Source organism: Natrix helvetica (assembly GCF_964273705.1).
Source record: "Natrix helvetica genome assembly, chromosome: 1".
NCBI lineage: Eukaryota > Metazoa > Chordata > Lepidosauria > Squamata > Natricidae > Natrix > Natrix helvetica.
The window spans coordinates 347,069,211-347,085,310 of record NC_138548.1 but is presented as its reverse complement, the minus strand read 5'-3'; the positions used below and the strand labels follow the sequence as shown (position 1 = coordinate 347,085,310).

The window sequence follows — 16,100 nt, the reverse complement described above, 5'->3', positions numbered from 1 at the left end:
AGCCGGCCATACCCAATTCCTGCAACCATTCTTCATATGTTTTATATGAAGAGCAACTAAGGTGATTAAAGATGATTCATCTTAAAGATGATTAATCGCCTTAGTTGCTCTTCTCTGCACTATGTCATTTCAGACAAACGGATGTCCAGCTTCTTCTTAAAAGCCTCCAGTGATGGAGCACTACAACCCCTGAAAGCAAGATGTTTCACTGGTTGATTGTTCTCACTGTCAGGAAATTTCTCCTCAGGTCTAGGTTGCTTCTCTCCTTGATTAGGTTCCATCCGTTGATTCTCGTCCTGCCTTCAGGTGCCTTGAAGAATAGTTTGACTCCCTCTTCCTTCTGGCAGCCCCTATTGGAACACTGCTATCATGTCACCCCTAGTCCTTCTTTTTCACTAGACTAGACATACCCATTTCCTGAAACCATTCTTCATATGTTTTAGCCTCCAGCCCCCTAATCATCTTTGTTGCTCTTCTCTGCACTCTTTCTAGAGTCTCCACATCAACATGACACTGAATGTCAAACATTAAACACTTGCACTGCTAGTGAGTGTTAGTGTGTGTGTGTGTGTTTACTGACCGCACTTCCCCCTCCATTTCCTCTCTTTCAGAAAGCAAACTCAAAACTCAAAAGAGACCTAAAGATTTGCCTGGTCTTTTGCGTTATCTTTTGGCTAAGCATGAAAAGGCATTGCAGCTGTCCACGATGGAGACCACCATACCTGGTACGTAAACTCACCAACTCTTCTTTCTTTCTCCAAAAGGGAAAAAAATATTTGTGTGTGTGTTTGGGTGTGTGTGTGTTCTATCTAATGCAAGGAATTAGCATAAGGGGCCCAATTCTCTTTAATAATTTCAAACCATCAAGCAGATTAATCAAGTAACTAACTATCAAGGAAGAAAGCACACACACACACACGCACGCACGCACACACACAGGCAGGGCAAGTGACTGCATACAGGTAGTTCTCCACTTAACAACCACTCCTTTAGTGACCATTTGAAGTTATACTGGCACTGAACAAACTGACTTATGATTGTTTTTCACATAACTGTTGTAGCTTACTTCACGTGATTTTGATCACGTGAAGCTTTGATCAGCTTCACGTGATCAAAATTAGCACACTTGGCAACTGGTACAGAAATGAATTTATGATGGTTGCAGTGTCCCGGGGTCATGTGATCACCATTTTAAGAGCCATAGTGGCACAATGGTTAGTAAGCAATATTGCAGCCTAGTTTGGTAGTTCGATTCTGGCCAGGCTTAAGGTTGACTCAGCCTTCTATCCTTCTGAGGTCTGTAAAAATGAGAACACAGATTCGGGGGTGGTGGTGGTAATATGCTGATTCTGTAAACTGGTTAGAGAGGGCTGTAAAGCCCTATGAAATGGTATGTAAGTCTAAGTATGCTAAATATGCTATTGCTATTTGCAACCAGCTTCCAACAAACCAAGGCAACGGGGAAGCCAGATTCACTTAACAACTGTGTTATTAACTTAACAACTGCAGTGATTCACTGAACAACTGTGGCAAGACAAAGGCAAATGTCACTTAACGACCCTCTTGCTTAGCAATAGAAATTTTGGGCTCAATTGTGGTCGTAGGTCAAGGAGTACGTGTAAAGATCAGCATCTGCTTTGCATTCATTTCTTAAGTGCATTTAGTATTTGCATAATAATGCCTTGGAAATGGAATGATTCATGAATCAAGAGATTGTCGGGTCTTCTGATTGCCACTGTCATGGAAACTTTGGCATAGAATTTGGAGAGCTTGACATTGGATTGTGCTTCACCCCCACACCTCAAATTACTTGGCAATGTCTACTTTCCAATAACTTTTGATCCAAAGCATTCCAGCAAGTCTATATCTCTTTTTATTTCCCTGTCTCTCTGATATTTGTACTGCCTGGGAAAGATAGAATATGCATTATGATTTTATCCACTATCTATTTTTATCTCTTAGCTGTGTTGGAAAATGAGATCATTTCCAGTTCAAACAGCATCCAGCATTCTCCCAGTCATTCCCCGCATCCAGATGACAGCAAGCAAACAGACTGTTTACTTCAGTATTTCTTAGGCTTATTGATTAAACATCAACAAATGTAAATAATAATAACAACAACAACCCATATGAAGCATCAGAGCCAGTCAATGACATTTGTGATACATTTTTAAAAGTTCAGTTGACTGAGTTTCATGTTTACTGAATATAACAACAACAACAATAATAGCAGCAAAAGGACAAAAGGCAGGGAAAATAAGGAAGAGGGGAAAGCAGATGAGCTACAGGCAAGAATTTACATTCTCTCTCAATCAAAAAGCACAGTATTTTCCAGAGCAATGCTTCTCAAACTTGGTGACTTTAAAATGAGTGGACTTCAACTCCCAGAATTCCCTAGACTTGAAGTCTACCCTTCATCATAGAGTTGCCAAGGTTGAGAAATCCTGCTCCAAACCCACAGGAAACAGTACTTGAGAGTTTGCATAAACAACCCTAAAGGAAGCTGCCTTCAGTTCTTCCAGTTATAGCTAGATAACTGGATGGATGGATGGATGGATGGATGGATGGATGGATAGTAGAACAGTCGAACAGGAATAGAAAGATAGACACCAGGCGATCCCTCTACTATTGTATATCTGGAGGAAAACAGCTGAATGGATGGGGATGTGTATTATTATTTTTTAATTACTTCTCTCACCTAGAATAAAAATTAGCTCATAGACTAAAGACAGAACGTCACACTTGTTGTCAGTTCCTTATCATCTCTGAGCAACATTGCTTACTGGACCAGATTTCCAAAATTGTTTAGAATGGCTTATTGTCAGAGGTCAGCTGCACATACTTTAACAACCAGTTCGCCGAAAATGTGAGCGTGCATGCATGAACACTTTGCACATGCAAACTACGCACTCATGCCTTCCGCACTTGCGCGCAACACCCTAAAACAAGGGTGTTTTTTTAAAATGGGAGCGCCTTCCTGCACACCTGTGGGGTGGGGGGAAACGAGCCGGAAATTGAGATATCTAGGATCGGATAAGATCAGGGCAGGTGGGTGGGGCCAACCAGCACTCGGAACTACCTGTTCGGGTCCCGTCTAAACCGGCAGCAGCCCACTACTGCTTATTGCCAAATTTTAGGCTTAGCGCTGCTGCTAGATGGATGAAACTATTACAAAGACTTGTCTCACAGACAAATTTGCAGGATCTGGTACTAAACAGCAGTGAATAGAAAGCAGGCAGGGGAAAAAATGACATTCTTTAAAATGAATGTGTTTTGATTTTACAGGCATTACTGAGGTATTCGAACCATCCAGCTCTCAGACTGACTTCCCGACTTCTCAGCCAACCAGTGTCTCCTATTCCGGGAACACTTCTCCAGTTTCCTCTCAGTCATATGAAATCACTCCAATTTCAGCCACCACACCACCGAGGAGAGTCAGAGTGGACTTCAAGCAGAGGTTGCGTCCTCCAGTTACTAGCATGAATAAAGCTGTGACTCTCAGTGAGTAGTCTGATTGATTGACTGACTGACTGACTGACTGACTGACTGTAGGAGAAGAATAGGCAGAGTCTGGAGGTGGAGTCAAGAGAGTACTCAGCCTAGAGCAAACTCAATTTCATTGAGGGCTGCATCAGGGTTGTGTTTGACCTCAGGGGGCTGGAGTGGGCGTGGCCAAGGTGGGCATAGCCAGCTTGATATCACTCATGTTGGGGACTCCTGTGGTGACCTGAGTGCTCTTCCAGCGAAAACAGGCTCCCGAGCTCCGTTTTCAGCCACTATGGCCTCCTGCAACCCTCTGCTGCGGGCAACCTTCCCAAACTCCGTTTTCACTGTTAGAGGCACCCCTGACATCCCTGGCCTAGAGTCATTAGATTCCCATAAGCCAGTGATGGCGAACCTATGGCACGTGTGCCACAGGTGGCACGCGGAGCCATTTGTCAGGGCACGTGAGGTGCTGCCCTGTCAGCTGGCCGGCGCGCATGCGCGCACTGGCCAGCTAAGTTCACTGTTTTTAAAAGCCATTTTTTCGCCCCCATTTTCCTATTTTCCCCATTTTCTGCCCCCCCAGAGGCCCTCCGGAGGCTTCAGGGAGCGTCTGGAGGCTTCCCTGAACTTCGGAACGCTTAAAATGACCCTCCGAGCAAACCGATTTGCTCGGAGAGTCATTTTAAACGCTCCAAAGGCATCAGGAAAGCCTCCGGACGGTCCCTGAAGCCTTCGGAAAGCTTAAAACGACCCTCCGAACAAACCGGAAGTGACTTCCAGTTTGCTCGGAAATTCGTTTTAAACGCTCCAAAGGCGTCAGGGAAACCTCCGGGCCATCCCTGAAGCCTTCGGAACACTTAAAACGACCCTCCGAGCAAACCTGAAGTCACTTCCAGTTTGCTCGGAGGGTCATTTTAAGCATTCTGAAGGCTTCAGGGAAGTCTCCAGATGGTCCCTGAAGCCTCCGGAGGGCCTCTGGGGGGGCGAGGGAGGCTCTTTTCACCCTGCCCAGGCTCCTATAAAGCCTCTGGAGCCTGGGGAGGGTGAAAAAAGCATGTAAAAATGGGGGGGTCGCGCCTGTTGTGCGCGCATGCACACTGTGGGGTCATGCATTGCATTATGGGTGCGGCATGCCCGCACATGACCCCCCTGCGCTCCCCCCACTTGTGACACGCGAGCCAAAAAAGGTTCGCCATCGCTGCCATAAGCAGTCTAAGAAGAGCAGTGGTTACAACGCATTACTGCAAGCTATTTCTGCTGCCTGCCGGCTGCCTGCAATTTGGCAGTTCATTTCTCATCAGCTCAAGGTTGACTAAGCCTTCTATCCTTTGGAGGTCAGTAAAGTGAGGACTCAGATTACTGGGGGCAATATACTGACTGTAAACCACTTAGATAGGGCTGTAAAGCTCTGTGAAGCAGCATATGTCTAAGTCCTATTGCTAAATTTAACCCATCTTGAATTATGTAAACTCTTACCTAGCACCAATTTAGTGCTGAGCGTTAGTTGACTAGATCCTTATATATAGGCATGAGCAATACATCAACTTAACTAGATCTTAGCATGTGGTCCTGATTCTTTGTGACTGACATTGACTGACTGATTGCTCTCAAGTTGTTGTTAACTTTTACTGACCACATGGATGGATTTTCCCCATGACAATCTACCTCTAACTTGGTATTTTAACACACTCACATCGTTACTGTAGCTGAGTCCCATCACCCTTGCTGGATCTTTTCCATCCTTTTCTTCTGTCTTCTATCCATCTCTAAAGAGCTAGCTCTTTATATCATGTGTCCAAAGTGGGATAATTGGAGTCCAATTCTGCTTCAGTACCAAAGTTCAGAAGGGTCCATGCTCTTCCTATCCTGCTTCTTCAAAATCCAATTTTCATTTCCACAGAGTATCACAGGGAATGCAAGGGAGAAACACAGAGAAGAGGTGGGTCAACCTATTCTCCAAAGCACCTGAAGGCAGAAGAAGCAGCAATACATGGAAAATAATGAAGGAGAAAACCAACCTAGAACTGAAGAGAAATTTCCTGATAATTTAGAATAATTAACCAATGGAATGGCTGCTCTACTAAGTGCTAGCCTGCAGCATATTTCTTGACTGCTTCTTCTTTTACTGTGGATGGTTGATCTTGGACAGTAGAAGCTATCCAGCACTTTGGTGGCTTCCTTGTCAATTTTAAAGCTGCTTTTTGCACCTGTTTGCATTAGTTTAGTCTTCTTCTTTTTTTGAAGTAGTTTTTTTTATTTTATTTTAATTTCATGCAGATAACCACAAGTATACCATTATTCCCTATTTCACTGCCGTCCTATCTCCTCTTCTTCTCTCCTCCTCCCTACCTACTTTCTTCCCTCTGTCATCCCTCTCTTCTCTACTTCCCCTTCCTCTCTCCTTCTCCTCTCTCCTCTTTCCACTCCTTCTTTCTCTCCTACTTCTCCTCTCCCTTCTATTTCCTTCTCTCCTGTCTCCTCTCTTTCTCCTTACCTATACCTTTCCTTTCCACTCTCTCCAATTAATTGACATGCTGTATTTCAGCATCTGAGCACCCTTCATTTAATATTTGCTGGTATTGATAGTTGCATTCCAATAAACATCTTTCATATTTATAATTTTACATATATCTTCTTTTTAGTGGTATACATATTTCGAAATTCCATTCTTTGACACACACACACACACACCCTAAAGCCTATTTTTTGGACAAAGCGCGATTCAGATTCAAGTTTCCCGCTAAACTCTTATTAATTTTACATAGTTATATATTGTTAAGCACCCCAGATTTTTAACTCTTTCCTTAGTTTAGTCTTCTTTAAGGAACCAGAAAAGATGGGGCACGAAAGAGGAGAAGAGCTGAATAGTGAAATGTTTGTGTTTGTGTTTGCATAGCTAGCAAAGCAGTATTTTGTTGTCCAACACTCAGAATTCATTGTGTTCCTTTCAGCACTTGTGGTCATGTGTACAGTGACCACAGCACCTCAGATTTTTAACTCTTTCCTTAGTTTAGTCTTCTTCAAGGAACCAGAAAAGATGGGTCACGAAAGAGCTGAATAGTGAAATGTTTGTGTTTGTGTTTGCATAGCTAGCAAAGCAGTATTTTGTTGTCCAACACTCAGAATTCATTGTGTTCCTTTCAGCACTTGTGGTCATGTGTACAGTGACAGGAGTTTCTGGATTGGTGGTTGCAGCCATTTGCTGGTACAGGTATGAATCTAATCGTCCCCTTTGTCATATATTGTTTCTCCATTATTATTATTATAAGGATCATGATTTTCGTGTTTGAGACGAGAGAAACTCTTCCCATGCTCGGTAACTTCCTTCATTCCTTATTTTTCCCATTGCTGAGGGTGGACTGGGCTGCAGATTTAATGATCTATGAATCAGGAAAACAAGAACAATGCGTTGGAGTTATTCATATTTTTTGCTGCTGCTGCTGCATTTCACTAAAAACTTCTATGATTCATTTGCAGGCTTCAGAAAGAAGTACGTTTGGCTCAAAAGATGGCATACACAGAAACCCGGGCGAACCAGTACCGATACCATCAACCCAGTGCAGTACGTTGGCTTTGCAAAATGGAATTTGTTAACAAAAGATTAACGAAAGACTTTTGCTTATAGGACAGGATAAACTGTAGTATGTTGCGTGCAGCCAGTCTTTATGGTTTGGAAATCATAGTTCACGTCGTATCGTACGAACTCAACCAAATGGGGCGTAGTAGATTGGGTTCAACGGAATGGAGATGAGGAGGGGGGGAGGGGAAGCAGGATATTCTAGGGCAGTGATGGTGAACTTTTTTCGAAAGGCGTGCCAAAATTGTATGTATGTGCTATTGTGCACATGCACGTGCCCACAGCCACAATTCAATGCAACCTGCCCACCTGCACATGTGTGCGCAACTCCCCGCACATGGGTGCATGACCTCCCCACCTCACGCATGGGGAGGGGGGAGTTTTCATTCTCCCCAGGCTCCAGAGGCTTTCCTGAAGCCTGGGGAGGATGAAAACAGCCGCTCCCGGCCCCTCCGGAAGGCCAAAAATCAGCGGGCTGGCGCATGCATGCGCACCGGAACTGATGGCTCACATGTGGGCAGATATGGCTCCTCGTGCCATCTGTGGCACACATGCCATACATTCGCCGTCATGGTTCTAGGATATTCTGGTAGTCATTGCTTTCTTACAGTTTTATTAATTTATAATATGACATACAAAAAAAATACAAAAGCAAATATTAGGAAAATTGGGAAAGGAAAAAGGGGAGTGGATAACGGGGAAAAGCAAGGGAAAAAGAAAAAGAAGAAGGCGTTGACTGTTGACTCCTTTGGTGCAGTAAGATAAGTTATTAAGATCTACCCTCAACTTTTTTTTACTTTTTGATAATAATAGAAACTAGCCATTTCTGTAACAACAAAGCTATCTAATTGGTAAAACCCAAAGTCAAAGTTTCCAGAGGATATTCTAGTAGTCATAATCAGGGGTCTCCAACCTTGACAACTTCACGACTTGTGGACTTCAATTCCCAGAATTCCCCAGGCAGTACTGGCGGAGGAATTCTGGGAGTTGAAGTCCACAAGTCGTAAAGTTGCCAAGGTTGGAGACCCCTGATCATGATGACAGTTGGATAATGTCCCAGAGATCAGAGTTAGGTTGAATTGGCATTATTGCCTACAGGGCTCCAAAAATCAGGAAAGACATATTGAAGCTCTTCTAAGCATTTTTCTTTATTGTTCCTCGCCCATAGACAGAATCTTGCCAAATTAAAACAGGCTATTATTCAAGCCATATATTCTGGGAACTGTTAAGGAGCAGCTGTTTTCACCCCTTTTCTCCATCACAGATTACCGTATTTTATTGAGTATAAGATGCACCGGAGTATAAGATGCACCAAGATTTTGAAGAGGCAAATTTTTAAAAAAGGGGTTTGCACACTGCAGACCTCCCAAAAGCAGCCCGTTTTTCATGAAAACGGGCCCGTTTTCCCCCCCAAAAAGGCATGAATAGCCTTTAGGAGGCTTGTAGAGTGCTCCTGGGGAGTGGGGGGGGGGGCAAAAACGAGCAAAAAATGGGTCATTTTTTTGCGAAAACAGGCCCGTTTTCTGTCCAAAAAAAGGGCATGCATAACTTTTAGGAGGCTTGTAGAGTGCTCCTGGCGGCTGAGGGAGCAAAATTAAGCAAAAAAATGGCCTGTTTTTTGCTCATTTATGCTTCCCCAGCCTCCAGGAACACTCTGAAAGCCTTATATAGGCTATGCACGGCCATTTTGGTGAAGGGAAGGGGTTTCAGGAGGCAAAAAATGCTGTATTCAGTGTATAAGACGCACCCAGATTCTCAGTCTCTTTTTTGAAGGAAAAAGGTCCATCTTATACTCTGAAAAATACGGTATTTAAATTGTATTGTCTATTGATTGCTACTTTGGAATGCACTCCCTCCCTCCTTGGAATCCGGGCAACCTTCCATCATCATAACTGTCTTGCTTATGGGCTTTCAAAAGAGACATTGGGTTGGTGGAGGATGCTTGACTAGATGATTTTCCTGACGTCATGAGGCTCTCCTTAATCATCTTCTGTTCATCTTTCCTAGTATATGGATTCCAGGCTAGCACAGTCTTGTCAAGTTCATCACTATCAGCATCGGAAGAAACTTCTTACTTGCGAGGAGTAAGTGTTCTTTTCTAGAACTTTCCCTGGAGGTGGGAGGAAATCAGAGGTGGTATTCAGCCAGTTTGCACAGGTTCGGTAGGAGAAATTTGACCTGGTTTGCCAAATGGGTAGAGTCCTCTGGTTGGCCCTGCCGGTCGCCCGGTCGCTGCTCGCTCACCCCGCCCACCTGCTCAAAGCTCACTTGCCCACTCAACGCTTGCTCACCCCACCCACTCGAAACTCACACCGCCCATCCCAGCCCTATATATGTTGCCTTTGCCACGCGACCCAGCTAATTGCCTCGCCAGTCACCTCCACACCGTGCCCGCTCTGCTAGGCTCATCAAAGGTAAGTAGGCCGCCCGCTTGACCTTTGCCATGGGTCAGGGGCCAGGGCCCCAGGGATGTCGAGAGAAGCAACCTAGAACTAAGAAGAACTTTCCTGACAGTTACAACAATTAATCAGTGGGACAACTTGCCTCCAGAACTTGTAAATGCTCCAATACTGGATGTTCTTAAGAAGATGTTGGCTATCCATTTGTCTGAAGTGGTGTAAGGTTTCCTGCCTAAGCAGGGGGTTTAGAAGACCTCCAAGGTCCCTTCCAACTCTGTTATTCTTTAAACACTTTTAAATCCAGAACAAGACAACATTTGGAAGCGGCCCAGTCAGACATACACAAACACACCCTTATTCACTGGAGTATAAGAAGCAGGAGGTGTTTCATCCCAATCAGACTTGCAAGATTCTGTCGTTGTGGCTGATCTCGATAAAAAGAGCTTCAGCCTTCCTGTCAAGCGGACTGCTTAGTCTGGTCTATCTGTTGAAGCTCTCTCTTTTAACATCCCATCACTTTATCTTGTGTCCTTCTCCCCAGGAGACAATCTTCCAAAACAATGGAGCAGAACCCTACAGAATCAGAGAGTGAAAGTGGAGACTACACGGTATATGAATGTCCTGGATTGGCACCGGTATGTATGTATGTATGTATGTATGTATGTATGTATGTATGTATGTATGTATGTATGTACAGGTAATCCTGGACTTGCAACAATTCATGTAATGATGGTTTGAAATTATGACAGCACTGAAAAAAGTGACTTATGACTGCTTTTCACACTTACGACCGTTGCAGCATCCCCGTGGTCATGTGATCAAAACTCAGGCGCTTGGCAACTGGCTCATATTTATGACGATTGCAGTGTCCTGGGGTCAGGTGATCCCCTCTTGTAACCTTTAGACAAGCAAACTCAATTAGGAAGCCGGATTCACTTAACAACCTTCTTCCTAACTTAATCACTGCAGCAATTCACTTAAGAAATGCAGCAAGAAAGGTCATAAAATGGGGTAAAACCCACTTAACAAATGTCTCACTGAGCAACAGAAATTTTGAGCTCAATTGCGGTTGTCAGTCAAGGATTACCTGCATTCAATGGTGGGATTCAAATAATTTAGCAACCGGTTCTCTGCCCAAATGACCAGCTGGGTAGGCGTGGTTCGGTAGTCATGTGACTGGATGGGCGTGGTCAACTCAATGTCACTCACATCGATGGGCACTTCGCCTTAGCTGTTACAATGTAATGAGGGTTAACCGGAGAGGCAGTTGTGCAAGTAGAGCAATAAAGATTAGGCTAGAAACAACACCAGAATCAGTGGTAGGTTTCAATTTATTTTACTACCCGTTTGCTCGTGCGAGTGGTAGTGCGCGCAGTTCTCTGAACTGCTTGGAAAGTTAATAACCGATTCTCCCGAATAGGTGCGAACTGGCTGAATCCCACCACTGCCTGTATTTGCAATAATGAGGAGAGGTACAGTGTACAAAGATAGCAAATATATAAATTATCTCTTTTAATGTCTTTAGTTCAGCAAGACATAATCTACTTATCTGAGTGAATAAGCAAGGCGCATATTTTACAATCTAGCATAATCTAGATAGGAGACAAAGCCTCAGGTGCGCCGCTAAACGATAGCAACTCGAGTGGAGACACAACTTTGTAAACAATTCTTAGCCAAATTGCTCATGTAAACAGTCAATGCGCTTCTGAGACTACCCTTCATGCAATTTGATTGGTATTATTTTAATGAGTTTTTATGTTTTAAACTGCTCTGGGGGCCTTACATCTAACAGGCCCCAAAACCACTAGGATAACTTTCAAGAGAATGATTATACTGGACTGAATTTTTCTTTGGAAAATGTTAGTAATGTGTTAACTTTATCGTAGTCCTTTTGTGATTGTTGGGATGTATATTTTGCATTGACCTCTTAACACACTCCAACCCCCAGTTTCCCCTGCCCCCAATCCATACCTTTAGGCCCAGCCAAGAAACTATTCCTAGTTATAATAAGGCAATAAACCACCATTCGTCCACCTTCCATTCAGCCTTCAGAAGTTGCGGCCGCTTCATCCCTGGGGGGTTTTAAGAAGAGACTGGACAGTCACTTGTCTGAAATGGTATGTAGGATCTCCTGCTCGAGCAGGGGGCTGGACTAGAAGACCACCAAGTTCCCTTCCAGCTCTATGCTGATTCCGATCCATTTCTCCACCCTTCCCTATTTCTGCTGATAAAGATCCTGCCAGGAAATTGTGCAGCAGGTTCCAAATGAAATCGGAGACACCGACAGGAACTTGTAGTTTTATATAAATAGATATATTCAACGTTTATATTTACATCAGACAAGAAAGTCAGGAATACAGGAACATCAGGAGGTAAATCTAAATAGAATACAGAGCACACAGAAGAAAAAGGCATATTTTTGCTGATAAAGATCCTTTGCCTTTTAAGCACTGTGACAGTAGATATCTATATACAGAGATAGCTGTGGTTCTATAGGAATTAATTGAATATACCAAAACAGTTAATATGTATAGATGATCAACGTTTTTCTAGGTATAGCCAGGCCTTGTTAAAATATATATATATATATATATATATTAAGCCTTTGGAGTAATGAGAAGCACTGTCACGTGAAAGCAGTAAGGACACAATATTTGATTCTCTTTTAGTATTTTTCCTTTCCCTTTTAGAGAAATAGAAGCATTAAATCACACCTGTTTTTCTGATTACTTTTGAAATAGGGAGGGAAAGCCATAATTGGACAGTTTGCCACCAGTTTCAATAGCTGGATTATGGATGGCCCCAGGGAATGGAGAAAAGAGGCTGGGGATATCTTGCCTGTGAATCACAGGTAGTAGAGCTCCAGGCTATATGTTAAAATGAGTTATTCTGTATCTAAGGAGGAGGAGGAGGAGGAGGAGGAGGAGGAGGAGGAGGAGGAGGAGGAGGAGGAGGAGGAGGAGGAGGAGGAGGAGGAGGAGGAGGAGGAGGAGAGAGAAGAAGAAGAAGAAGAAGAAGAAGAAGAAGAAGAAGAAGAAGAAGAAGAAGAAGAAGAAGAAGAAGAAGAAGAAGAAGAAGAAGAAGAAGAAGAAGAAGAAAAATCAAATCAAATCAAATCAAATTTTATTTGATTAGCCGCACCCTCTCCAGAAGGACTCGGGGCGGCTTACAATTAAAACACATAAAAATATACAAATATAACAATAAATAAACATATACATATGCATGTGCATGGAGGAGGTAAACAAATGAATAAAATAGCATTAAAATTTCAAGAAGAAGAAGAAGAAGAAGAAGAAGAAGAAGAAGAAGAAGAAGAAGAAGAAGAAGAAGAAGAAGAAGAAGAAGAAGAAGAAGAAGAAGAAGAAGAAGAAGAAGAAGAAGAAGAAGCAGCAGCTGCTCCTTTGAGTTGAACTCAACTTCTACTGGGCAATACTAATGAAGTAGTTTGCCCCTGGTTTTTCTTCTGGTTTTTTCTGTTTTTAAACGTCTAAGTCTGGTCATCTCCATTTTAATAGTCCCATCGAGTAACTAACCAGATGTATCCACCTGAGAGGGGTTTAAAACTGGAGAATAAGTAAGGAGATTAAAGGAAGAGATAGCAATCCAGAAATGTTTTGAATTTGCCTCCAGGTTTTGATGGACTTTGGTTGAGATGTTTTCCGTGATCTTTGAGTGACCACGAACATCACTTCCTCCACACAAGGCTGTAGTTCCTTTCCTTTGCTCATACTTTGTTCACTTTGGTTTGTTTCCTAGCAACTGCAAAGCAAAAAATTGACTTGGTTTCAAGGGCTGATCATCAATCTCTCGGTGGAAAGCACATGCCCAAACATTCCAATCACTATCGGCAGCCTTGCTCTGCACATGAGGTTTAAGGAACAAGGCAGTGCACCAGGGGTGGGTTCTAGCCAGCGTAACTGCCGGTTCGCTCGTGGACACACTTTGCACACACACGTGTGTGTGCTGAATTTACGCTGCGGGATTCGATCGTAAATTGTTCTGCACATGCACAGAACTCAAAAGCAAGATGGTGGTGGCGACTGTGGTGACTGGGGAACTGGTTCGGAGGCATGACCAGCCTGGGTCGCTGCTGGTTCTGCAACCCAGACCAATGTGCCACTACTGGTTCCCACCACTGCAGTGCATATATCCAATGCTCCTTCCTCCTCCTCTTTGCCCCCACAACAAGAACCCTGTGAGGTAGGTTGGGCTGATCTCACTGTTTTCAAAGGGACACATTCAAACCTGTAGTTTGCCTATCCACTGATGGAGATGGCAATGTAGTAAGACACATTTTAGATGCACTTTCCCCCTTTAAAAGAACGCTTTGACTAATTGAGTGTCTTCTTCTCTTTCCAGAGTGGAGAAATGGAGATCCACAACCCTCTCTTCGACACCTCCACCCTCCACCGATGTCCCCCCTAATTTCCCTCCTGTTTGTCTTCCTTCCTTCATCTTATCTTGTCATCTACTGGATCCATGTAGGAAAGATTCAAATGTACAAACACCCCCCAAGGTGCCTCCTGTCCGTCCTCTTCCTTTGAAGGAAGATCATATCCATCCCACCTATTCCTATATCCTCTTGTGCTACTACTAGGGGAATGCTTTCAGGCTTTTAGGAGATTTTCTATCATAGCTTTTGCTTCAGTTGAAGGTCTTCTGACAATGGACTTTTATCCTGGAAGTTCCTATGATCGTTTGGAGACCTTGAGTCAAGCTCTCCTGATGCCATCAACTCTCGAACTGGGAGGGTTTATTATTGTATCCAATCTAGCTGTGGAGATATAAGGAGCAGAAGACTTCATTTGTCATGTACAAAAAGAGAATGGAGAGTCACCGTTAGAGATCTAAGATTGACCCAAAGCATTTTGCTCATCAGTGGTGTCCACTCTTACACATACACATACACATACTGTATATAATATACAAGCTAGTCAATTTGTCATGTCACTAGAGGTGGAAAATCCCATAAAACACCTTTCCTCGGCAATAATATTAATAATAGAAACAGTATATAATTTGCTACATTTTCATGATGATAACATAAGTCTCCTGTCTCACTTTGCTCCATGGTTGGAACAGCCCTTGTCCCACTACAACTGCATAAGTCATTTGGGTGCTGTTGCTGGATAGATATCATTTTAAATGAAAAAAAATTTTTTTTCACATACTTCTATTTGTGGCCACCTGTCAAGCACTGGTGAGATCAGGAGATTCAGGCAGTTCAAATGAGTATGAAGATTTATTGCAACCTTAAGCTGTAGAGAAAAATCTGGCCAAGTCACCATTAAGGGAATGTGCAGGAGTTAAGAAAGGAATTCAAGGTGGGCTGGACTTACCATATTTTTCGGAGTATAAGACGGACTGGAGTATAAGACGCACCAAAGTTTTGAAGAGGCAAAGTTAAAAAAAAAGTTTTTGCACTCTGCAAACCTCCCCCAAAAGGCCCGTTTTTTTGCAAAAACGGCCCCGGGTTGTTTTTTTTTTTAAAGGCATGAATAGTCTTTAGGAGGCTTGTAGAATGCCCCTGCGGGGAGGGGGGGGGATAAGCAAAAAAACAACCTGTTTTTCGTGAAAACAGGCCCATTTCTTGTCATAAAAAAGGGCATGTATAGCCTTTAGGAGGCTTATAGAGTGCTCTTGGGGGCTGTGGGGGCAAAACTGAGCAAATAACGGCCCGTTCTTTGCTCATTTCTTCCCTCCCCAGTCCCCAGGAGCATTCTGCAAAGCCTCCAGAAGGCTATGCATGGCCATTTTGGTGAAGGGGTGAGGCTTTGGGAGGCAAAACAAAATGTTGTATTCAGTGTACAAGACGCACCGAGATTTTCAGCCTCTTTTTTGAGGGAAAAGGGTGTGTCTTATACTGTGAAAAATATGGTAGATCTCTTGGGGCAAGGGTGTCAAACTCAAGGCTTGCGGACCGGATGTGGCTTAAATCTGGCCCATGGGGCTGGCCTGAAAATATCAAAGGACCAGCCTGTGGTGCCTCTGCCAGCCAAAACAGGCCTCATGTGGGCCTGCCGCAGCATGTTTTCAGCCTCCCTGGCCTCCTGCAGCACTCTGCCGGTCAAAAACGGGCAGCTTCGGCACAGATCGTTTTTGGCAGGCAGAGTGTTGCTGGAGGCTGAGGAGGGTGAAAACAAGGCTTGGGGGGCTGAGTGCACCTCCCTCATCCCATTTTGGCTGGTAAAATGCTGCTGGAGGCATCCGTCCCGTCTCCACCCTGCTCTGTCCCCCCACTACCTGCCCGTGACGGAGAACTTCAATGCTGATCCGGCCCTCAAAGAAATCCCCTCTCGGGCTCAGCCTGGTCATCTCCTACACCACCACTCCTTCTAGATGAATTTTAGCTTGCAAGTTCAACAAAGCTGGGGCTAGCGACCCAATGGTTTTTTTTATTTATGTATGTATTTATAAAACCATGCTGTTGTTTTTTTAAGAGTCTTAAGCAATGAGTAATGCTAAAATATTCCATTGCAATGGCCAAAATGATCGAGAAGCAAAGTCTAGGGGAGATTCACCCTTCCTGAAGTTCTCGCCACCCATCCTGGAGCCAGCTGAAACTGATGTTGTTTTTCCTTCCTAGTATTTTTCTCCCCTTCAATTATCTGACAATCACAGAGTGTGGCAGCTGA

The 16,100-nt window shown here is 43.7% G+C and overlaps 1 protein-coding gene across 3 annotated transcripts in view; it reads left to right on the top strand.

Annotated features, from left to right (window-relative positions):
• Window positions 1-14,950, top strand: part of LOC309383736 (neural proliferation differentiation and control protein 1-like) — a 41,038-nt gene extending 26,088 nt beyond the window's left edge. For all 3 annotated transcript variants that reach the window (XM_081936573.1, XM_081936574.1, XM_081936572.1), the window contains exons 3-9: window positions 612-725; window positions 3,286-3,501; window positions 6,631-6,697; window positions 6,964-7,048; window positions 9,071-9,147; window positions 10,004-10,097; window positions 13,825-14,950. In XM_081936573.1, the coding sequence (XP_081792699.1) occupies window positions 612-725; window positions 3,286-3,501; window positions 6,631-6,697; window positions 6,964-7,048; window positions 9,071-9,147; window positions 10,004-10,097; window positions 13,825-13,890 (719 nt within the window). In that variant the 3' untranslated portion in view covers window positions 13,891-14,950. The remainder of the gene's footprint in view (window positions 1-611; window positions 726-3,285; window positions 3,502-6,630; window positions 6,698-6,963; window positions 7,049-9,070; window positions 9,148-10,003; window positions 10,098-13,824) is intronic.
• The last annotated feature ends 1,150 nt before the right edge of the window (window positions 14,951-16,100 follow it).